Raw genomic sequence first — 24,902 nt, 5'->3', positions numbered from 1 at the left:
TATCAAATCCCTTTACACATTCTTTGAAGAATCCGTGTATATGCTTAGTGCCCTGGATTTTGATAATGCTTGACTGTTGTTCACATTTCCTTGAAATGTCCATGATCTTGATGGATGATGGACTCTCTAAAAGGGGCTGCTTTCTTGGCTTTACAGATAATGCAGCTTGTGATAATGTTTGTACCTAAAATCTATAATATTTGTACTGCAGTTATTATTTTCTTACCATGTTTGCTGTATTGTTCCTCTAAACTTTTCAAGTGAAGAGTTAAGTTTCATTCACATTTTGGGGACATTGGAGAACCTCTGTAACACTCATTTATCTAAGTGTAAGTATTATAATATCTGTCATCCTTTAGGTTGTCCCTGTGGGTTCCAGTGACATTTTCCATGACCCTCCAGATTCTGAAAAATTGAGTAAGATGTCTTGTGGGGGCCTCACATTTACCCAACCAGAGTATATTGCCCTGTTGGATGACAACTTCATTCAGAATGTTACCTCTTATGTCTGTCGAGGTAGGTGTAAAAACTTGGTTTGCTGCTAACTTGGTTTAGCTAAAGCAGGAGTGAAAACAGCACAGCCTTCTGGCATGTCCAATGAAGCCTGCTGTGTCCCTTCATCTCCCCAACACCATCCTTTGCTTGTTCCACACCACTCCCCGTTGCCTTCCACCAACCTCCATGCTCCCCACAGTTCTCCCAGGCCTCTTCTTTTTGCTCCCTGCTGCCCCATGCTGGACTGCCCTTCTCCCCACCTCTCCCTTTGCATTTGGCCCCTTTCCATGGATCCCCATCATGCTCTACTATGCATCAGAACAGTCACTGGGTTGATGGGCATACCAGTGGTTGTATCAGTGTGGTAGTAGCAGGAGGCACAAGGGTCCAGTCTATGAATATAGCTGTGTGTGTGTGTGTGTGTGTGTGTGTGTGTGTGAGAGAGAGAGAGAGAGAGAGAGAGAGAGGCATTGATATTGAAGCTCCTCCTATTTTTACATGGCCCTTTGGATGGAAGACATCTGGAAAGTGTGCCCCCCATACCTCTCAAAGCAGGCATGGCTCTCAGCCCCCCGAGCCAAAGTGCAGCTGGGGTGTCCCCAAGCAAGTGGCTCACTCAGGTTCTCATTGAAGACCATAAATGCAAAAGATCTGGCAAAGAAAATGATAATCTAGATCTGAGTAGTATTTATTTATGTATTTATTTGCCCAATTTATATCCTGAAAGGTGAAAAGTCCCCTATGCAAGCAGCGAGTCATGTCTGACCCTTTGGGGGGACGCCGCTTTTGTGACATTTTCTTGGCAGACTATAGTGGGGTGGTTTGCCACTGCCTTCCGCAGTCATCACCTTCCCCAGCATCTATATCCTACCCTAATCTATATCCTACCCAACTCCAAGCTGGGTACTCATTTTACCAACCTCGGAAGGATGGAAGGCTGAGTCAACCTGAGCCGGCTACCCAACAGAGAATCCAGCTTCCACTGGGATCGAACTGGGGTCATGGGGAGAGTTTTGGGTGCAATACTGCCGCCTACCACTCTGCGCCACATGAGGCCCTAATCTATATCCTACCCAACTCCAAAGATTCTGGACCTAAAAATTATAAAGACAGCAGCATCTGTTTCCATATATCACAATAAGCCATGGTTGAATAATTTACATACGTGATTTACATATAACTAAATCCCATTATGGCTTGTTACAATGTGCAAACTAGGCACATATAATCTGTATATTCTTTAGCAATCCATACGGTATAAAGAATGAGTTTAAATGTAAGTAACTTAATTAGTATAATTCTGTATCATTAGATTCAGGGATCTGATGAAAAAGAAGAAAAAATGTTACTGTTAAAAGTAATGGTGGGAGATTTGTATTTTCAGACGTGCAAGATTGATGTCAGCCCTCCCAGGTAAACCAGACAGGAAACATGACCAGATAAGCCAATTCTACTTTATCTTAAGGGTATATTAACAGACTCTTGCACGTCTGAAAATGCAAATCTCCCGCCATCACTTTTAACTGCCTGATTTTTAGGGCGGATCCTTTTTAAGTTTCTTTCTTTGCCCGTTATGCAGCTGTGGGCTCCTCCCCCTTTTATCTGATTGTTCCCTAGGCAGCATCTCTTCCACTTGTCCCTCAAGGTTGGTTCTTCCACTCTTGTTAAAAGACGACTATTTTAAAACAAAGAGATGACAATTGTGGGATGCATGCAGTTGCCTTAGCACTGTTTTAAGTTAAGTACATGGTGAAATGCAGAAGGAGCGTCTTCTTAAATAGCCCTCTGCATGCTAATGTCTGCAAATCACTTTTAATGAAGTTTCCAAATATTGTGTTTGCATTTGTAATCAAAGCTAGAATGGGAAGCTTCAGGATATCCAGGGTCTTGGGACAGCCATGTATTCATGACACCATGACACTCTGCAGGAAAAGCCATGTATGAAATGAATAAAGACAGTGAAACAGCCAGGGCTGGTTGCCATTTGGTTACAGTGGCAGTCTGAGCTGTTCAGTCCTAACTACAATAAAAAGATGTTTAGTCTGGTGAGGAATTACAAAAAGTCTACTTTCATTTTATTGGTATTCAAGAGTGCTTTAATGGGATTTTCTTTGTTTTATAGAAAAGGAATGTCCCGACTACACCTGCCCAAGTGAGTATCCCATACACTTGTGTGTTCCTATTTTGGTGATATCTTGGCTCCATGCTAAGCTATTTCAACCTGCTGCAGCAATACAGTAAACAGTGGTCAGCTGCAATTTGTTGTTGGGGCGGTATTCCAACTGCCAGAGTGATGTCTGCCCAACCAATACTTCCTGGTCTTTTTTTAAAAAAAAGTTTCTGCTAAACACGAATTCACATAGTGATTGAATTCTGGCCAGAACCACTGTGAGCAGGATGAGAGAAAGTTGAGTCTTGGTGTCTCAATTTCACCTCTTGTACATGACGGAGGAGCAAATCACAAGAGCACAAGACATGCTTTGCAGTTGCTTCATTTTGCAGCTGTTCCAGCCTCCATGATAAGAATGTGAAAACAGTGCTAGAGAAACATAATTTTAACTATATGAATCAAAGCGCTAAAAATTTCTTGTCAGGGTCAAGCCACATCTTTTGAGCTGTGTATCTTCCTTTTGGGTTGCAAGATCTACCAGTTAATTCCCAAAGAAATCAAGTTTTAGAATAATATTAGGTTGAGTCAATGTGCCTCTGCATTGTGTAACAGCAGAAAAGTTCCTAATCCCTGGTGTTATTCTGCTCCTCCTTGTCTATATGATCAGTGCTCAAGGGGAAGGCAGCATCTCCACATACACACACCCCTGAGCCCTCTGTAACCTCTGGGACATGTGCCTCAGAAAGCTGCAGTGGGAGAGAAAATTACTCCAGATCAGCAAGAGGGTTCTTGCTCCAATGGAAACACGGCTTACTTACACAAGGTGTTTTCACTCAGTTTTGGAAGAGAGCCCCTTCCCAGTTCAGCCCAGTATGACTCACCCTCCTCTCTTGAGCCCTCACCTGAGCTCTCTCTAGCAGCTTTTCAGGGACATGTGAAGAGGGGAAGGGAAAGTATATGTGGAAGCTGCTTTGCACTCAGGCAACTACTGAAAGCAACCTGCTGAAACATATGCAGCAGGGATATCAACAAATATCACCATTTTCTCTTTTCAGTCACTTTTGCTAACTCAGCTGATATCACACTCCTTGTGGATGGCTCTACCAGCGTTGGCGCCCATAACTTCAATACCACCAAGAAGTTTGTGAAACGTCTTGCAGAACGATTCCTATCAGCTGACAAAAGTCCAGGTGCTTCTGTGCTCATCAATGTTGTCCAGTACAGTGGCAAAACACAGCAAAAACTGGAGGTGGAGCTTCAGCAGAACTACACAGTGATAGCAGATATAATTGACAAAATGGAATTTATAAATGATGGCACAGATGTGGTTGCAGCCTTGAACTATGTCACCAACCAGTATCAGAGGTCCTCTCATCCTGGTATTAAGAAGAGGGTGCTGATCTTCTCAGATGGCAATTCTCAAGGTATCACTGAAAATGCCATTGAAAGAGCAGTTCAGAATGCTCAACAGGCAGGCATTGAAATTTACATACTTGCTGTTGGCACACAAGCCAATGAGCCCAATCTACGTTTGCTCGTCTCCCAAACAGCAGCTCAGGATGATGTAGCCTACAGAGAGCGCCACCTTTTCAGAGTACCTGATTATCAGTCTTTGCTGAAGGGTGTATTCTATCAAACTGTCTCCAGAAAAATAGCTGTAGGAGGTGATTCCTAGAGAAGCAAGTTAATTCAGATTCTAAGATTTCAGAGATAAATTGTTAACCTCCGTGGAACCCATGTTTTTATACAGAGCCATAATCTTCTGTCCTTGCTTTCAGGCTGTGCTATGTTTATCCCTGTCCATTCCTGTTTTCTTTATTGTCCATGAATTCTTCGAGTCTACAGGAAGAAATACAAATCAATTTATTGTTGCCCTAGTTACTGAGAGAACTATTTTTGTTTCATATTTGACAAGAGATAAACTGGGCTAACAAGGAATTTTAATTGCACTAAGATTGATAGCACACTTCACATGAATATAATGATGATCTTTCCAAAATAAAATGCCCACTGACTTCATTGCGATTTTTTTTTTATTTTTTTTTGGTAACTAAAAAGGTACAATATAGTAAACATTTCCTGGGCTAGAGAGCTCTGGAAAAATTATTCTGCTCTTAGAAACGAGGGATGTTCCAAAGAATACTTACTGCCCTCCGTATCACTTGAGCGAGTTACTGAATGTTAACATGGGGTTAATGATCTGGTTCAAAACATTATTTTGATGATGATGATGATGGTGGTGGTGATGATGATGATGAGACAATAATAATCTCACAATATCTAGCCCAGCCCTGAAGTAGAGAAGCAGCTATGAGGGATTTATTCAACCATGATGTTATTTATATACAATGAACTCACAAATGTGATTTGTTTGGCATTATCGAAATTATTTTTAAATGAAATTGTATGAAAGCCTGTACAGGACTCTTGTTTTCAGAGGATCTTAACTTTTTCAATCTGATGTTCAGTATAAGGTGCTACACTCACTTCACAAATTGAGCTTTACATAGTTTACATATTCAAAGTTGGTTTGGACAGGTTTCATGCAGTATTTCCAATGGTGCTGTTGCTATGAATTCAGTGTGGTTTTAAAAATGAAGCAGTTGTTTTCAGAATTGCAGCTTGTATTGTTTTGTAATCAATATTCATTTTACCACTTTGTTTTATTTTATTCCTTTGTTTTACTGACAGATGTTCACTTTGAGAGTTTTTTGCAAATAAATTGTTTTCCACAGTTCCAGTGCTTTCTGTTAGTTGGAAAAGGGACCTCCAGACTCCTGATTTTTTGCCATTAAAGACTAATATGGCTCTCCTCCTACATGGAAGGGAAAGTGATTTTACACCAGTCTTTTAAGTTATAAAAGTGATGGTTCATAACTAGTGGGAGGCTTTGTTCATTTGGATTTGTATGCATATGTGACACTAAAGACAGCCTTAAATTCTTGATGAGACTAATAGAAGGGAAAGGATTGCTTGATTCTCTACATATTTATTCAGAAGCAAATCTTACGGTATTCCACCAGACTTTTCCCAAATTACAGGCATACAGTCCAAAATGGCTTAGACATAGTCAAATACACTCTCTAAGGATTTCTGAGGATGATAATTATTGTGGGTGGGTTGGGGGCAGGGTAAGAATTTCTATTTTTTATATAATAATTTTATTAAAAAATTATAAAATAATAAAATAAAAACTAATACAAACTAAAAAAATAAAGGAATAAAAAGAAAAACTAGCAGAAAAAAACGAAATAACAGTAAAGAAAAAAGAAAATTGTATAAACAATTTTAGTAACTTCTCACCTTCTCTTAAAAACAACAGATCTCTTCTTCCCATATCCTATCTATCTCTTATCTATAAACAAATCCTTAAAGCCTCGTCCTTCAGTCTTGATCAGCAAAAGTCCATTAAGGGTTACCAGAGGTAACAACGTATCTATTTTAACCTTGATCGAATAAACCAACATTATATTCCTTCCCTTTACTTTTAACAATCTTGATCTTTAGTCCCTTCAAATGATGTCCTAGAACTTGATGTCGTTTCATTTTTTCTTTGTCCCTTCTTACAAAATTCTTCAAAGCTTTAACAAGTCTCTTTTCTAAATCCAATTATAGGAAAGTTATCCAAGTCACTCCCTTGCTTTATATGTATATCCCTTTTAATTATTAAGACATCAGCTAGTTTCATTTGCATATCCAGTGTAGCATCTTTTTCCATTTCATTCTTGTAGCCTGCCATTTTTAAATCCACTTTCATATCAGTCTCGGCCTTGTCCAGTAAAACTTGTTCATCTTTCATAACATCTTTTAAACTCAGTCTGTCTATAATAGCAGACATTCTTAAAATTAATGTCTGGGTCCACTGATCATAACTATCCTTCAATACATCTAAAGTTAAGGTACTTTGCTCCATTCTGTATTAATAAGTCAAATTTAAGTTTTCTTCTTTACTTGTAATCTTCAGTTCCTTCTGGTTCCTTCTAGCGTCCAGCCTTCAAAATTCCTTCCTATCCTTTCATGTTTTTTAAAAAAAAGAATTCAAAACAAAAGCATTTTCCCACAGGAAGGATTCTTATGATTAATTCCAAAAACTTATTTCAAATCCATCTGGACCCTTAGTCCATTTGTAACTTTTCAAAATCAAAAGAGTTTAATCACCCTTCTGCTGTTTATTCCAAAAGAATTTTTTTATAAGTCCTTACAACTTTATTTAAACTTCTTCCACTAAGGATTGAAGGAAACTCACCCAATGCTGTATTGATCCAAAAATTCCTAACAACTGAAAAGCAGTTTACAAGCGATTTCCAAAAGTGATTAGAAAAGGAAGAATGGGAACCCAGTGTTCTTTGAAAAGGTGCTGACTGTGGACTGAGCAAAGATGGTTATTCCCTCATCTCCAGAGCTCCAAACCCACCAGAGACTGCTGTCTTGTGCTCTCCTCATGAGCAGCAACTGTCCGGAGTGCTTGTGGGTGATTTCAAGTCCTCTCCTTGTCCAGAGAGGAATTGCCAAAGAGCAGGTCTACTCGCTGGCTCTTCATTCCGCCAGTCATTGGCTCTGCTTTTACTGCAGCTATCTTCAGTATGCTATTTCATCCCCAGAAGTGGGGGTAGGAATATCTAGAAAAGCATTATCAGCACATCACCATATTAGGGTTCTCAGAATTCACTGGCAGAAGCTATGAGAGTTAGCACATAAATATTTATACAAAACTGTAGCACTTTAGATGTGATTTAGAAAGGGATAAAGACATTTTATTGTTCTTTCCAACACATTTTTTTCTTTTATAAATGGCCCATATGAGTGAAAAGAGCATTTTTATACATCTGTGGAAATGCATCTCGCAAAAGCAGCATTTCTGCCAGACCTGGTTATTTATCTGCTACTTCCGAATCTCAGTTACTTCCAAATGAGCAATTTCTCTGCCTTGTTTATGAACTAGAATTCACAAATGTAATGATAATGTTATCGTTCTGTAATCGCCCTTTGTTTTCTCATGGCTTCTCTCTTAACACACATAAAAATCTATTAAGAAATGGGAAACATTCCTTTATTCGTTTGTCTTAACTTTTAAATGTGAGACAGTATTTTTTTTAAAAAAAGTTATATAAATTAAATAAATTACAGCTCTTGTTGCCCTTTATCACAAAAATTACTTGTCTTGGATGCCTTACAAACTAAACTAGAAGTCAATCCCAATGAGTAATTGGTACTAGATGCTATATAGTAACAATAATAATGAGCAAGTTCATTCACTCTCACATTAGATAAGCAAATGCATGTCTTAGATGTGATTAAAAGGTTAAAAGTCTAGATATCCTGAACAATTTTGCCTTCAAACTGTTAATAAAGGAATCAACTAGAGGGACACAATCCTGGATTTAATCCTAAACTGTACCCAGGAACAGGTCAAGACATAAAGGTAACTGAAGCAACTGGAATAGCAATCATAATGTTATTTCTTTCCAAGTGAATGCAAATTGTGTGCAATAGGGAGGGGGAAAGGGAGCAAATGTTCTCAATACTCCATTGTATCATTGTATCACCAACTCAGCAGCTGTCAATACAACCTGGAAAATAAAGGCCCACTAGTTTAGACCTACTGACCTTACATTTCATCCACTGTGCTAGAACAGGCGGCTTTCTATAGTCAGTCAGTCATGCCCCTACCACCTGACATTTGGACTACTGCAACTCACTCTACATGGGACTGTTGGCGAGTGCTGGAAAGCATTTGGCCCAAGAGATCAGAAAAAACACACCATACACTTCTATAAAAATAAGTGTATTTAAAGAAAGCATAGAACATGAACAGTTTCCTTATCCAGAGCTGGATAGGCTCAAAAGCTTCTTAAATAAACATATTTACAAGCTCATGCACACGTGGTGAGCAAACAAGAGCTGCTGGGCTGGAAGAGAGGCTGCAAACAGAAACTGAAACTTCTGGTGGCAAGTCCCCTCAGGCAATACAGCAGCTTTTCCTAATATGGTCATCCTTTCCACACCCCAACCTGAGGACAATTAAGTCTGACCTTCTCACCCTGCCGATACTTAATTACCATGGTAACCAGGGCATCTTTGAGTCTTACTCCAAGCAGAAACAAAACAAATACCAACACGCCCCCTTTTTATGCTAAGGAGTAAGACACAGACCAATTTTCTCTGTGTCAAGTCTCTGTCTCTTGGTACAATAAGAGGCTTGGTTAATATGTCAGCAATCATGTCTTTTGATTCACAATATTTTAATATTATTTCCTCCTTGGCTATCAGATCTTTCATATATTGATATCTGATATTGATATGTTTTGTTCTATTCTTGCAATCTTCAGATTTTGCCACTGCAATGCAAGCTTGATTATCCTCATAAACAGTTACAAGCTATTTCACTTCCATGCCTATGTCTTTTTAACAGTTGTTAAACCATACAACCTAATTACAGGTCTGTGCTAGGGAATAAAACTCTGCTTCTGCAGTGGAAAGAGCAACAAGTGTTTGCTTTCTAGAATGGCAGCCTAAGCTTGACCCAGCAAATTGAATTAAAATCCCAGAAGTGGATTTCCTGTCATTGAGATCTGCTCCCCAGTCAGAATCGGCAAAGGCCTGCAATTTCTCTATTCCAGAGGCATTTAGCTTCAGGCAATAATTCTTTGTTCCTTGCAAATACCTCATTAACCTTTTTAATGCTGCTTTTCCAGTAGATGTAGGCTTTTCTGCCTGTCTACTTAAAATGGACACAGAACTTGAGATATCTGGGCGAGAATGATTTGCAATGTACAGTAAGCTTCCAATTGCAGGTCTGTATTTCTCTGCCTCAGTTGAATTTCGCCTATATCTTTTTGAAATTCAGGCATCATAGGGGTAGAGACTGGCTTACAGTCTTGCATGTTAAACTCTAGGAGCTTCTGAATTTTACTGCGTTGGCTTAACAGAAAGCTACCATCTTTCTGTGTATTTCCAAGCCTAGATAATTGGTTACTGTTCCAAGGCTTTTTAATGTGAAATGGCTTTTCATGCAGGCTTCAAAAGCAAGCCTTTGTTTACCTGTTGTGAATAGCAACAGAACATCAACATATATGCACATACAGCCTTGTTTGTCTTTCTTAACATAGACACATTGATCTGCTTTTCCTTTTTCAAAACCAAAATTTTGCAGTTTTTCATCTAATTTTTGATTCCAGGATCTAGCAGCCTGTTTTAATCCATAAATTGATTTCTGCCATTCACAGGCTAGATTCTCCTTTTTCATAGCCAGGGGGTTGCTGCATGTATAATTTGTGGTCTAAATCACCATAGAGAAATGCAGTTTGAATGTCATAGTGGTGAACTGACATTCCTTTGAGTGCAGCAATTTTTAACAGCAATCTAATTGATTCACCTTTTGTAACAGGTACAAAAGTCTTATCAAAGTCTAAATCTTTCCTTTGAGTGAACCCTTTTGCAACTAACCTTGCTTTATATTTTTGGATTTTGCCATCATCATCCCTTTTCAGTTTGAAAACCCACCTACAACCTAGACAGCATTCATTGGGAGGTAGATTTACCAGTTTCCATGTTTTATTTTAAGGATGCTCCTGTTGCATGGCAGAATGCCAATTTTGTGCAATCTCAGGTGGCAAAGCATTTACTTGTTCTAAGGATTCAGGTTCTGTGAATATGTGAAAAGCCTTTACTGTTTCAGCCTGAAAACGTGATGGAGGAATGCCTTTATTACTCCTCTGAGATTTGCGAGGTAATACAGGGCTTAAGTTCTGATTCCTATCACTTTCCTGAGAAGCATCTGACTTATCAGACAGATCTTCAGTTTGTTTTGCTGGTTTAATGTCCTCACCATGCAGAAGATCACTATCAGCAAGTCCTTGCTGTTCTCTTGTTGTTAAATCAACTGGAGAGCCAGAATTTAATCTCCCCCAGTTCTGCTCTGCAAAAGAAGTGCTTTTGCTAATTATTAATTTATCACCCACTATGAACCTGTAGCTTCTTTGGCTTTGTTCATATCCAACAAAGACGGCATTCTTTGTGGTGGGGCCTCCTTTCCTTCTCTGCTGTTCTGGAATATGAACCCATACAGTACTACCAAATACTCTGAGATGGTTTACCTTTGGTTTCACACCATAAAACAAGTGGAATGGAGTGTCCTGAATCACAGAGTTATACAGTCTGTTATGCACATAACAAGCAGTGGATATCACCTCAGCCCAAAATTTAAAAGATAAATGTGAATCTTTAAGCAAGCATAACATTCCTTCTTGCAAGGTTCTGCCCTTTCTTTCAGCGACACCATTTTGCTGAGGGGTGTAAGGGTTAGAAAATTTGTTCTATCCCCTTTTCTGCTAGGAACCCTTTAAATTTGTGAGAAAGGTACTCTCCTCCTCTATCACATTGGAGTGCAGATACAGGCCTTGGAAATTTTCCATTTGCCCATGTTACAAACCCTTTAAATTTCTCAAATGCCTCATCTTTGTGTTTTAACAGATAGATAAATGTGTATCTTGAGAAATCATCAATGATGGTCATTGCAAACCTGGCTTGTCCAAAACTTGGAGCAAAAGGACCAATAATGTCAGAGTGAACAATTCTGGTCTAGTTGTAACTCTGTCACTGTGCTTACTCACAGGAGCTTTTAGTGTTTTGCATTCTTTGCAAACTACACAGTCTCAGTATTTGTCACAGGGTTTTATCTTTAGGTCAGCACACAGCTGTGGCATTTGTGCTATATACCTGAAATTAGCATGACCAAATCTCCTATGCATCAGGTGTACACATTGGTCATGATATGGAGTGTTGCCAATTGGCTTCCTTGCATTTTGCACAATGTACAAGGAGTCTTTTAAGATACCAGTAGCATGCAATTTACCATTTTTATGTATCTCACAAGCATTTTTCTTAAATGTTATGACATACCCAGTTGCTACTAATTGTGCCACAGATAAAAGGTTTGACTTTAAATTTGGCACATACAGCACTCCTTTCACAGTTTCTCCCAAGCAGAATACATGTCACCTTGACCCATAATTTTAGTCACAGACCCACAGTTTTAGACAGTGAGACAAAAGAGCCTTTACAATTACATAAGTGATAATTGGCCCCAGAATCTAACACCCATACATCAGAATTACCCTTCTCAGAAACCTGTGCAATGTGGGTTGTCTGAACAGCCTTCTTCTGCATTGCCTCTTTGTTCTTCTTCCCTGTCTTCCTATTTTTGGGTATCAAGGCACAGTCTTTCTGCAAACATCTAGCTGAACCACAATTGAAGCATCACTGGCTGGCTAGTGCTGTTGCCTCAGCTTTGTTCCCCTTCCTTTCGCTTGCTTTCTGGCACTGTAGCTTCCAGAAGAGACTGGGGGGCTAAACGAGTAAACACTGTCACATATGATGGAGTGAGGTCCACTCAAGGCATAGCCTCTAGGGTACAAATCAGCGTGTCCCACATTTCATTCAATGAAGACAGAATGTAGGATTTTGTGAGAGGCGCAAACTCCATACCTCTCTTGTTATTCAACGAACAGCTGCTGAATATGATGCAGGTGCTCAGGAAGGCTATCCCCCTGTGTTAGGTAGGCCTTATACAGCCTTTTTGTCAGCATAACTTTACTCCCTCTGTTGCCTTCACATACAAGTCTCTCAAAGCATCCCAAAGTTGCTTTGCAGACTGCATGCCACGCACATGCACTAGCTGATTGTCCTCAACTCCCAAAATAGTGATGGCTCTGGCCCACTCATCCTGTCTAAGCCATTCAGCACTTGGATTTTGGGGAATTTCCTCACTGATAGGCCTCCAAAGATTTTCTTTCCAAAGGTACATTTCGATCTTGAGGCTCCAATTTAAATAGTTGGTAGATGCTTGAGCGGCATCACTGAGGGCTGGCAGGCAGCCATGGCTTCTTCCTTCTTTTGCAAGTCACCTCAGCTCAGCTTCTTTGTCCTGCAGACCAGCAGCAGCTGGAAAACCTCCAGGTGGCTCCAAGGAATATCTTCAGAAGCCCTCACTGCTTGCCTTTAAAAAGGGAATGAGGTGCCGATCTGCTCTCTGGTGCTGGGCCCAGAACCTGTTGGAGAGTGCTGGAAAGCATTTGGCCCAAGAGATCAGAAAAAACACACCAGGCACTTTTGTAAAAATAAGTGTATTTAAAGAAAGCATAGAACATGAACAGTTTCCTTATCCAGAGCTGGATAGGCTCAAAAGCTTCTTAAATAAACATATTTACAAGCTCATGCACACGTGGTGAGCAAACAAGAGCTGCTGGGCTGGAAGAGAGGCTGCAAACAGAAACTGAAACTTCTGGTGGCAAGTCCCCCCAGGCAATGCAGCAGCTTTTCCTAATATGGTCATCCTTTCCACACCCCAACCTGAGGACAATTAAGTCTGACCTTCTCACCCTGCCGATACTTAATTACCATGGTAACCAGGGCATCTTTGAGTCTTACTCCAAGCAGAAACAAAACAAATACCAACAGGGACTACCTTTAAAGGCCATTTGGAAGATGCAGCTGGTCCAAACATACAACACCCAAGTGATAACAGGCTCAGCTCAGTTTGCCTGTGTAACTACTTTGGGACCTGCTTCACTACTGGTAGACTTCTAGAGGCAATTCAAGGTTCTGGGAGTTACTTTTAAAGCCCTTAATTGTAGACACAAGTATCTACAAGGCTGCTTACTCCAGGTGGAATCTGCCCACCAAGTGAGATGGCAGTCTCCTCATCTAGACCAGCTTCCTCAAAGAAATAAGGAGAGCTTCATCCCTATGAGGCTTCCAGATAGCAATGAAGACCTTACTGCCTTGGAGGGTTGAACAGTGTTTGAAATGTTACTTTCAAGGAATTGGCACCAAGATGTTGGATGAGGATAAGAGCATGTGTTGGTGAAGATGATGGGTTATGAAATATTTGGGTTGTGTCATACTGTGTATGTTTTTAATCTTAAATACTGAATGGAGGGATTACAAGGCTGATCGACTGGAATAGCATACAGCAGAAGCCTACGTATTAGAGAATGAGAAACAGAGTACCATCCCGAAATAACTAGTTATTTTTCAGGAAGAACAGGTAAAAATACTTCTGTGGATGTTGGTGTGTGTAAAAAAAAACTGTTTAGGAATGGAGTATACTATTATAGACTGATTTTTCTAACAGCAAAACTGGTGGTAACTATCAAAATGAAACCACAGTACAGTTATTGCTGAGGTCCAGTACAGATCTTGAATATTAGCAAGATTGATCCATTGACTGCTGTATTCAAGAGACATAATTACACTCAGTGAGAGAAGGCTTACATTTGCATAGGTCAATGGACTTCAATAATACTATGCCATTACAAAAGATATTTTCAAAGGAGAAAATAGAACAAGCATCTGGTGGTTAGCACTGTACTGGTTAAGGAAATAGAATTTGCTCAATGCTTTCTCAAACTATCATTAAAAATAAACCATAAATAAGTAGTAAATCAAATCCACATATTACAGCTATAATCCAGCCAAAATTAAATGTTTCTAAATTCTGTTTATTCAGTTAGAATGTCTGTCTCCTCCTAAAATTAATAGGATGTTTAATTTTAAACTGCTCAACACAGGCTGGACCACGTTTCAAGTGTATACCTGATCCAAGTATGAATAAAGAGAGGTCATCTTACTTCTGGAATCATGTGTAAAATGCACATACACTTAGGACAAACAGATCAGTGGTGGCTTCCTAGGAAATCTGTTTTCAGAATGGAACCGTAAAGAAAATGTTGCATTAACCTTGACTGGCATCTTCCTGTTCATTCATTGAGGTCCATATTTGGCAGAGCATATGTGTATGAATAGGATGAAGCTCATTAAGAGTAACTACAATCAATGTTCAAGATCCAAGGTGACAAGTGTTTATTCAGGAAGTTATATGCGCTGATCTCTGAAGCAGAAAGCAAGCAGAAGAGGACACCCTAAAAGTCTTCCGATCAACAGAGACAAAGGAACTTTCTCTATTCCTACTTGATCAGTAAGGTAAAAAATGCAAAATTTAGCTGCTTCTGGAATTGCATCTCCAGTGCAATCTGCTTGTGTAGCTCTCCAAAGGGTGACTGCGGGAACAGCCTGCTGGTTCTTTGCCATTCCCTTTCTCCAGTACGTTTAGTCAGAGCTGCCCCAATGGTTTCCTTGTGTTCCTCAGCCATTTCATGTATTACCCAATGAGTGGGGGTGGAATATCTTAAGTCCAACAGGATAGCTAGAGTTAGCTTCTGTGTCCTTTCCATTTGAATAAGGTCCATACCCACCCCCACCAAAAGGCAAAGCTCTAGATACTTCATTTTTAAAAGTCACTGGCAATGAGCTTAATGCCTCATTTTGGCCTTCCTGGATGATGACTCATTCCAAAGCAGCCAAATCTGGCTTTACTCATGGCTGTCTCAGAAACTGCTGGGAAGCAGACAGGCAGAGGTCCGAGCTTGATATCCAGCTCCCACGTTTCAGCTGAGAGTGCTTTATGAGCTCAAGGGCAGAGCCCCAGCCCTTTAGGCATTTTATAAATCACCACTAGCAGCATCTCATCAATGCCACAGGGGTAAGTATGTTAATCTACTACACATGGAATATGGACCATTGCATAGATCAGGGTTTCTCCACCTTGGCCACTTCAAGACGTGTGAACTTCGACTCCCAGAATTCCCCAGCCAGCATATGAATTCTGGGAGTTGAAATCCACATGTCTTAAAGTGGCCAAGGTTGAGAAACAATGGTATAGACAATCCAAAAGATTATGGAGGGCCACAGGAAGCTTGGCATACCTGATTTTTAGTTATTAAGTTACCCTAAATGAGTAGATTTATTTGTTACTTACTTATTACATGATTTATATGCTGCCCTATTCCAGAATAACTCCAGCTGGTTTACAACAATAGAAGCACACTAATAAAATGCTAAATGAAACACATTAATCATAATTCATTAAAGCACTATCAAAAATAAACTAAAATCATTATTTTAAAAATACCAGCTATTAACACCCTTTCCATAAAAACTAGAGGAGTCAAACCAATCCAAAGATCCTTTCCAATCCTCTCGTGGTGGGGGAGGGCAGGACAGTTTTCACTGCATCCTTGAAGGACTGCAGTGTAGTGCATTTCAATAAAGCTGGACTCAAATCTTTTAAGAACTGGTATGCTTCATTTCTTCTGTTCCTATCCAAATTCTTCCTGACATCTGCTGGGTAGAAGCCTGACATCTAGTACTGCCTGGCTTCCACAGATGTGCATTTTCTTCCCTCTTTTCCAGTGACATTGGTCAGGCCTTGATACTCTTGAGGTGTACAATGCTTTTTTGAAACTCTGATGCAGCACTTGATAAAGGTGAAGGAATTGGCAGCATACAAACGATTATACTTTTTTATAATAACTGTGAAGAAGTGGCTGATTGTAGACCAGGAGATCTCACTTGGATTGCCATCCAGGCAAATATTTTTAACCAGCTTTATCCAAATAATGATTGGCCTCTTGTTGCTTCCACACAAAGCTCTAAATTATTACTTACTACGATTCCCACTATGCATACTCCCTGTGGAGCAATCTTTTCTCCTTTCAGTAGGAGCCCAGTTTTCAAGAACACCTTAAGAGAACTTCTTGCACAATTCTTGATGAGAGTTAACAATTAAGTATGTATCTAGTTCCATCATCAGCATTTTTACGTCTACCAATGATGCTATTCAGTTGGAAGACTCTCTCATATGTGCAATATTCAGTGCAGCTCAGTCCTCCATGCAGGTGTCTCTTTCCATTTCTACTGCCTGGTAGTACAGTCATGGAACATTTTGCACTGCACACATGGCTGACCTACAGGAGGCTTGTAGGTATGCCCTTTGCCCACAGTACCAGGAATCCATATATTTGAACCAGAAGCCCATGTATCCATTTCCTCCCCTGCCATAATGTTTTCTTTGGCTGCTGTGTTTTAGCTCCGGGTTGAAGACTAATATAAATTGTAGGTATTTTCACTCAACCTTGCAATTGCTGTGATTTGAGGACAGCAGCCTCCATAAATGTAGCTGTGTCCAGTCTTCTCAAAGATGATGTTGTCCAACTTTGGGAGGCACTTCTGAATTGTTTTGTCTCTGAGACCACAACTGATCTCTCAAAATCATTTGCAGGGTGTCCTCAAAATTGCAGTGGCACAACTCTGAAGTAAATCCCATCTGAAAAGTAACACAGAGGAACAACTCAAGCCCTCCAGTCGCTCTCCAGTGAGCTAACACAAGAGGAAAATCTTGACATGAGGGTATGACATGTATTTCTGCCATGGTTAGTTCCCTCACCACACCTCACCATTACCACCAGTGCGAGGGGCAATAATAAGCAGCTGCTTCTGTTTGCAGACTGATCTGCTGTTTCCTTCTGGGCAGGGAGGGTACGCACGGGACTAGTCACGATGGCAAGCAGGACTAGCAACCAAAGGAGAGACTATCCAGAGTTGGTTCTGCTGGGCTACAGAGTCTTCAACATACAGCATATTGGAACAAAGGTGTCTGACTGCTTGTTAGAACAATTATTCTGAATTAAAACAAAAACATTTCAGAAAAGGAAAGCTACATCCAAAATTAGATTGGCCCAAGAATTTTCCTTCATAGTTGCTCTACAGTTCACCGAACTGGTATTGGCAAGCTTCCATTTAGAGGATCTAATCCAATTTTAGGCCACAATAACAGACAGATATTGTCAAGTTCACAGTAAGTTACTTTTCCCGTCTACTGAGTGCTGCTCAAGAGACATTTGAAATACTCTGAAGTATACAGTATTAGACACCATATTTTAAGAAAGATGTAGACCACTGTCTGTAAACCCTGTGTCTACGTCCCCTGGAGGACCAGTATTCCCTGACCAATGGGAAGGTGTTCAGTAAGTTGATCCACCTCTATGTCTAGGCAATTCTTCCACAGACCCACAGGTTTGTCTAACAGAGCCAACAGAATGTGTGCAGCCCACACTTGCGGTCAACCATTAGTGTGGGGTGCTGTTTGGATTTCCTTTGTTTTTCAAAAGGCTTGCATACCTACTATGATTAGATGACAGCAAATCAGTAAGCTACACAGGACGTGTGAGATATCTCCATCATTTGGCAGACTGGAGGTGACAGAAGAGGGGAATCTTGCAAAGTAGTTTGAAGGAAGTTTTGTTTTGTGGCTCGTTGAAATATCATTGTGAGACATAGCCAAGACACCAATAGAAAGAAGTGATTAAGCAGAAAGATCACTCTGACACTGCAGAATAAATTCGGTAGGTCCTCAGATGCACCCTACACAGCCTGAAGACAACTGTGGAGAATTCAAATTCAAATATACGTAGGCATGTGTAGCATTTCTGTTGGTGAAAACTACAGGAACTAAGTATGTACACAGGAGATTACAGCACAGCCTACTCAGTTTATGGCTGTCTTTCCTGGTTCCCCTCCAAGTTGCCCCACCACCACCACTACAGAATCTCTAGCTGCATTGGGAGTCTACTAACTTTTCCTGCTTTATACTTGGCCAAATAAAAGAATAAGCAGAGGGGTAGGTAAAAGTGACCACCTGGCCTGTTCACAATCTATGAATGATGGTGACATCAATTGTGTTTCTATCAGAAATCACAGTAATCTGCACACACACACACACACACACACACAGCTCCCAATTTGTGCAAAGCACATCAGAAACCACAGAATAGTCTCCTTAGTATGTCAGCAAGTTTCATAATGCTCTAACAGTTGTATCTTTAATCTTTTCTCCTGAAAAGCCTGTCACAAAAGTGGCTATTTACTTTTCAATTCCAGTCAACCACAGAGAGAGATTACATTTTCATTGCCAGAAAAAAAACCCAAGATAAATAATGTTTTCAACTGGATAAATGGTTTACTTAAAAAGAGAATTTTTCATATACTTAAAGGGACTATGCTTATATAGTATTATTTCAAAGAATGTAATTTCTTGACCATATAAATTAAATTTAAAGACCATTTCCAAAGTAACATCACAGGACATGCTCAGATGTATTGTGAGAAAGTTGAGTGGTAGGATATTTGTAAGCTGCCCAGAGTCATTGTACGCGAGATGGGCAGCAAAGAAATTTAATTTATATATGTATGTATGTATGTATGTATGTATGTATGATGTATGTATATTCCTTTGCCCATAAATGTGTATGTGTGACACACTGAAATATTTGGTGCATATATTCTTGTGCTATATGTACATGTGCCTAAACTCACATTCCAGGGCCAGGCCAAAAATATAATTCAATTAATAACTACTGATCAATTGCCTGTAAACTAAGGTGCCCCACTGACAGACAAATCTCCATCTGTGCTTATGAACCATTATTTTCTGCTCACACAAACGAACTGCCTACGCACAGAGAAACTGATCAGAACATGCACGTATACGTTCTCCTCCCTCCTTACTGCTCCCCTATTCATGCATAATTATTGGGGGGGGAGTTATCTTCCTGTGCTATGTGCCAAGAGTTCTAAGACCTAACAAAGCTTTTCATTCCCTGTAATGGAGACCTCGGCTAATGGCTCTATTTTTGTACCACAGCCTTTTTCTCTGGTGTGGGTACTCCCTGCTGGGCTGTTGACCGGTCCTGCCTCTGGGGAAAGAGAGAGCGCCTGCCAAGTAGGATCTCCTTTGCCACCTCCCAAATCCTGTTCACTAAGAAGAACCTTAATTCAAAGGGGCAAGACAGCCTACTAAGATGAGAGTCTAGATCTCAGAGGCAGGCTTTTTTCCATGTGGGATGATGGAAAGTTTCTGCCAAAGGTGTGGAAAAGTCACACAGTGCCTTAGCCATCAGAATGCAGGCTGAAACTCCCTTTCCTTCTTGGAGAATACATTTCTTTGGTCCAGTCAGGCTGTGATGAACAGGTACAACTTTGCCCTTAATGCTTCATGTAAAAAAATAGACATGTTTGCAGTTGCAACATCCTTCCGACCAAGTTGACTCCTACTTGTGACAACTTCTCCTCAGCAGGATACAAACACAATTACAGTTGCCCTTGGAAGGATGGGGCTGTGGGTGTAACTTTCCCTCCTTCCCCCTTTTGCACCATACCCTCTGATGCTGAAGAAAATCTGCTGTAGAAGGTAGGAGGGATTCTCCAGAAGGGGGGCACTGCAAGGGAAATGCTTTGAAAATTGCCTCCCTTTCTCCCCCGCCTCAAGGAAGAACAGCGCATAAGAGGGGGTGCACAAGGGTACGAGGGAGGTGTGGTGTGGCGACGGTCAGGGGGGCATGGAGGTATGTGAGTGGCAGGCGCGGCGCAAGTGCAGAGGGGCTGGGGGCAGGTGCATGGGTGGGGGAGACTTACCCCAGCAACTTGCAACCTTCCCTGCTGGCTTCCCCACTGACTTTCTGGAGAAGCCAGGAGGGAAGGTCACAAACGGCAATCACATGACTGTAGGGCACTGAACTGGTAGTAAGTGCGAGCCAGTTGCCAAGTGCCCAGATCAGGACCGTGGGGGTGCTGGGATAGCCAGAACTCTGAGGACTGGTTGTAACCACCATTCGTTCAGCACCGTCATAACTTTGAACGATCGCTGAATGAATGAATGGCTATAGGTCGAGGACTACGTGTTTGTGTGTGTGTCTGTCTGTCTGTGTATACGTGCCAAAGCCTACTGTGCACTGAAGTAACATTACACATTCAACCAATAAAGTTTAACAGAATAAATAACTGTCTTTTCTCTGAAGCCATTGCCAAGAAGTTTTCTCCAGGGGACAGCAACTGAGTCATGCAGAACAAAGTAAGATGGTTAACTTAAAGGGAAAAATATGTAAAATGTACAAAAGTTTATTCTGAGAGGGCGATGCACCACGTCAGAGTTGCCCAAAGTAAGAGGCTGTTAAGGAAAATGTTCCTGTGACAAGAAAAGGCACAAGGAGAAATCCCTGCTTGCCGTTTACATCCACCTGGACTGCTTGGGAGACTAATTTCAATATTTCTTCTTCTGGTTACTCTGGTGACTAGAAAACAACAAGCAAATACAGCTGGATTTTCCAGTCCTGACTTCTGACCACATCCCACAAGCCACACTAATATCATGTGGAACAGCACAAGAATATATTAAACGTATGGCTAGTGTTAATTTTCTCTACTCTTTTTCTACTGCATGGCAATGGAAAAGGCAATGGAAAATTCAAACTGATCCTCTCAAGATAAAAGAAGGAAAGCTTCTTAAGGATTTCTCTCAACCAAACCTCACTTCTAAGGTCAGGAATATAATTTAAATTAAGCAGCAACTGATTCTGGGGCATCCCACTTCATGTTTAATCCCTGGCACTTCTAGGTTGTCAGATCCCTTCAGAAGTTGCTGCCCCTTTGCCCTGCTAAATGCACTGCCCATTACTTCCTAGTAAAGTCTGAGCAGCCAGCACCCTGTCCTAGCAAAAAAGCAGTACCAGCTCTCCCAAGCTGGAACAAACCAACTAGATCGTGATGGAGTTTTTAAGGGTTAATAAAAGAACTCCAAGCAGCTAACAACAATCTTGCAAAGTAGAAGCGTGAACCAAAAAGAAACTTGCACATAAAACTTAATTACATTCAGAAAAGAATTCAGTCTTCACACAGTAGTTAGATGAAGAGAAAAAAAAGGTAGCTTACATTTATTCAGTAGATCTGTATACAAGTAGCTTCATAGTAGAAAGCACTTATTCATCACTGGTTCTTTGTAGACACATTTCTATGTGGAATAGAAATATCTGCGTGCAAGGGAGATGAAGGGACGAGAGCTGCATTCTGCAGCACCTCCTGCTTGCAGGTGTGCCCAAGAGGTAATGATGGAGATTGTTAATCCCCAAACCCAAGGAGGAGGAGGAAGTGGAAATCAGATGACCAATGTGACATCCCACAAGCACAATAGAGATGCGTTTACTAGAAAGACCCCCTTATGCTTATGAGATAATGCTGAGTTGACCCCTGACAATTCCAACAGATAACACCCCTGTCTCTGTACTGTTCAAGAGGTCCTTTCTGTCTTCCCAGTCATGGTTTATGAAACAACAAATGAACCTTAAACCCAAGGTCCTCTATTTCTCTTGAGCAGCTGCTTCAACACTTCAGTCTTGGAAGATATTGTCTACCACATCTGAATATGGGCATGCTGGTTTAATGTAGGTTAGCTCCCAGGGGGTTCCTGGATTTCCTAGGAGCTCCCAGAGATGAAATGATAGAAGAGATACCTAGAACACCATTGGAGTAAATCTGACCAAACATGAGTAAGAGTCTACAGTAAGAATATCACCATTGTGATAAGGGTGGCAACATGTTACCTATTTTGCTGTTCTTATTGTGTCCACAGAGAGATGACAAACTGTCCTTTTTAAGATGACCCATTCCCTGCTGGGAGGAATAGCTACAAGAATATCTAAAGAGCCACAGTGAAGAATATTCTAGGCATTTGACAGATGAAACCACTCAGATCTGCTCAGTCAGACTCTGACTGGGCTGGTCTAGTTGAGGTAACTGAAGCAGAGTCTTGTCCCTTGGGATTGTTATATTCATGTTATATTTGTTATATTCATGTCTCTCCTGGTTTAGTGAAGGCCTCCCAAGTGTTGACATATAGTAGGGTTTATGTGATGACTTCACCTCAGGGAGGTGATGGTTCTACTTCCTTGAAGGAGGCAGTGGTGTATGTTCTCTTCAAGAGAACATCACTGCTCCCATGAGTCCTGGACAACTTTCATCCAGTTTCCAACCTCCTCTTCCTGGGAAAAGCTATAGCTTCAGAGGGCCATGGAGGAAATTTATCATCTGAAAAAACCCTTTTCATTTGGGTTTCAGGCCAGGATATAGTCCTGAGAAAGCATGGATCTCATTTGTTGACAAGGATGAGGGTGTTGCAACTGTCTTGGCCCTCCTTGAACTCTTAGTGGCCTTCAATACCACCATCATGGTCTGACTAAGGGGAGTGGAAATGGGCACCCAGCACTGTGGTGGTTCTCCTCCATTCTCCCTGGCCAGTTCCAGTCAGTGTTGATGGAAGAAGAGAAATCAAATACGAAGTCATTGACTTGCAGGATGCCACAAGGCTTGACACTCTCACCCCTCCTGATTAACATCTACATGAAGCTGCTGGGTGAGGTCATCCATGGGCAGAGTGGCAGGTATCATGATTCCATTAAAAAAAAATCTATCAAAATAGTGTTTCATTTTCTTTTATTCTTAACTGCTTTCTTCCTATCTTGGAGCATATTCCTTGCCACTATAATAGACACATTATATGATACCTTTCTTTTCTTATTTTTTGCCATTAATTATTTCTCATCCACAGCCTTTTTTACTTTATCATTCCACTCCTTTTTCATACATCCTATCAGTGTAACTCCACACATTTCTGTGGCACTCTGTAACATAGTTCTTTTCATTCTGCTCAGGCAGCTTCCTCATCATCTTTCATTACATCTACTTTCCACTCCTTTTCTTCCAGATCCATTTTCCCCCAAGGTCCACTTTTCACACAACTAAACAATGGCCTGTCCCACATTCAGAACCTCTTATCATCCTTGTAGTCTTGACTATTTCCTCAATCTCTCATCATAAATAATCAAATCAAAGATGGTTTTATATCATGCCCTCTGCCATGTACATACATAAATAGTCTTAGGCTTAAAAGATAAAGATAAAGATAGATCGATCAACAAGTAGGAGAAGAACCAATGACCTAACTGCTTAAATAAACCTGGAGAGAAAGTCAGATTTTCACCCTAGCCCGGAAGAATTGAAGAACTGAATCTTAAATGGGGTTCCAGGCAATAAATAATTCTACAAGATGAGAGATGTCTGAGTGACAAGTTCATATAGATGTAAAGGATCTTTTTTTTTTTTTTTTGCTGTTCAATCATGTCCGATCCTCGGCGACTGTCTGGACAAGACCCTGCAGTTTTCTTGGCAAGATTTTTCAGAAGTGGTTTGCCATTGCCTCCTTCCTAGGGCTGAGAGAAAGTGACTGGCCCGAGGTCACACAACTGGCTTTGTGCCCAAGGTGGGACTAGAATTCATGGTTTCCTGGTTTCTAGCTTGATGCCTTTACCATTAGACCAACTGGTTCTTGCAAAGTATCTTATATTCATATAAATATTGCAAATATCCAAATGTACCCAGTATCATCTGTGCAGGACCTGTCTGCTTATTTTAGTTGCTAAACTAAGTCCATTCAAGGCTTTCAGATTTCATATTTAAAAATATCAATTTGCAAGCAATGCACTTCAAAACTTCCCCACTCAAAAAAATCCCCATGACTTTTATATGGTTTGGTTTTCCAATAGTCTATCTGGTAGATCACCCCAAAGGACTCAGTTGCTTTTGCATCTCAATGGAATCACCTTAGAATAAAGACTATTTTTAAAATCTACTTTGCAGGGAAACATAATCAACTTATTAATCCCTCGTCTGTCAAATGAAGATAATTTATCTTTATACAATTTAGTCCCTCAATAATATTTAGAAAGATTCCATTTCTTAGACATGTGTTAAAATATGGTAAGGTGCCAAAATGCAGACAAGCTGCCTCTGACTTAATTCACTGTTAGAGTAGCTCCATCCCAAGTTACCCCTTGTTTGTTCTTTTGCTCTGGAGTAAAATCTTTGTAAATCACTTTTACATGACTTCCCCATTATTTCCTTAATTGTTACTTGGAGAAATTTATTAGCTTTAATGTCTATTTACTGAACATCGAATTAATCTAAAAAAGCACTCAAACAGTTCATATTAATAATGATGTTAATTTGGGAGAGTTATATTCTTTTCCTAAGGGTTTTTTTGGCTTTTATAAAAGAGAACTGAAGTTCTTAGATGCAGTGGTTGTGAGCAGTTTTACTGAGGGCCAGGAGAGAATCGGTTGGGGTAAAAACGTACAGTGTTTTTGACATGCGTTGTCCCCTCAAGGATCCTTCTGCAGCCGTTTGGAACAGAGAGACCACTGTCTCTGGACAAACTTCTCAAGACACCCAGTTTTATTGCTAGTAGGTTCAACAGTCTGGTGTTACTTAATGTCACCATTGTACCTGTGTACCAAGGATGTCCACAGGAACGGGCAAAAACCCAAGATAGAAGGTATGACTGTTGTGATCTGACAGACATACAAAGTGGCAGAGCTTCTATCATGCATTTGCCCCCATCTTCTTGGCTTTTTGGCCTCATCCCTGTGAACACCCCCACACAGAGGCATGGGGGAATGGGGGGTGTCAAGGGACCAAATGAGGAAAGAACTGAAAGAAATGAGAGTGAAAGTAGAACAACTGAAGAGAAAGTGCCCAATCCTCTGTGGAAAAGTATGGGAAGATAAGGCTCCCC

At 40.6% G+C, this 24,902-nt stretch overlaps 1 protein-coding gene across 1 annotated transcript in view; it reads left to right on the top strand.

The window, feature by feature from the left end:
• Positions 1 to 5,339, top strand: part of COL6A1 (collagen type VI alpha 1 chain) — a 51,128-nt gene extending 45,789 nt beyond the window's left edge. The window contains exons 33-35 of the mRNA XM_063317832.1: positions 360 to 516; positions 2,618 to 2,647; positions 3,661 to 5,339. Of these exons, the coding sequence (XP_063173902.1) occupies positions 360 to 516; positions 2,618 to 2,647; positions 3,661 to 4,280 (807 nt within the window). The 3' untranslated portion in view covers positions 4,281 to 5,339. The remainder of the gene's footprint in view (positions 1 to 359; positions 517 to 2,617; positions 2,648 to 3,660) is intronic.
• The last annotated feature ends 19,563 nt before the right edge of the window (positions 5,340 to 24,902 follow it).

This window comes from Candoia aspera, chromosome 1 (assembly GCF_035149785.1).
Source record: "Candoia aspera isolate rCanAsp1 chromosome 1, rCanAsp1.hap2, whole genome shotgun sequence".
Taxonomy (NCBI): Eukaryota; Metazoa; Chordata; class Lepidosauria; order Squamata; family Boidae; genus Candoia; species Candoia aspera.
Note: the sequence above shows the minus strand (reverse complement) of the source record. Positions and strands in the feature narration are given on the sequence as shown.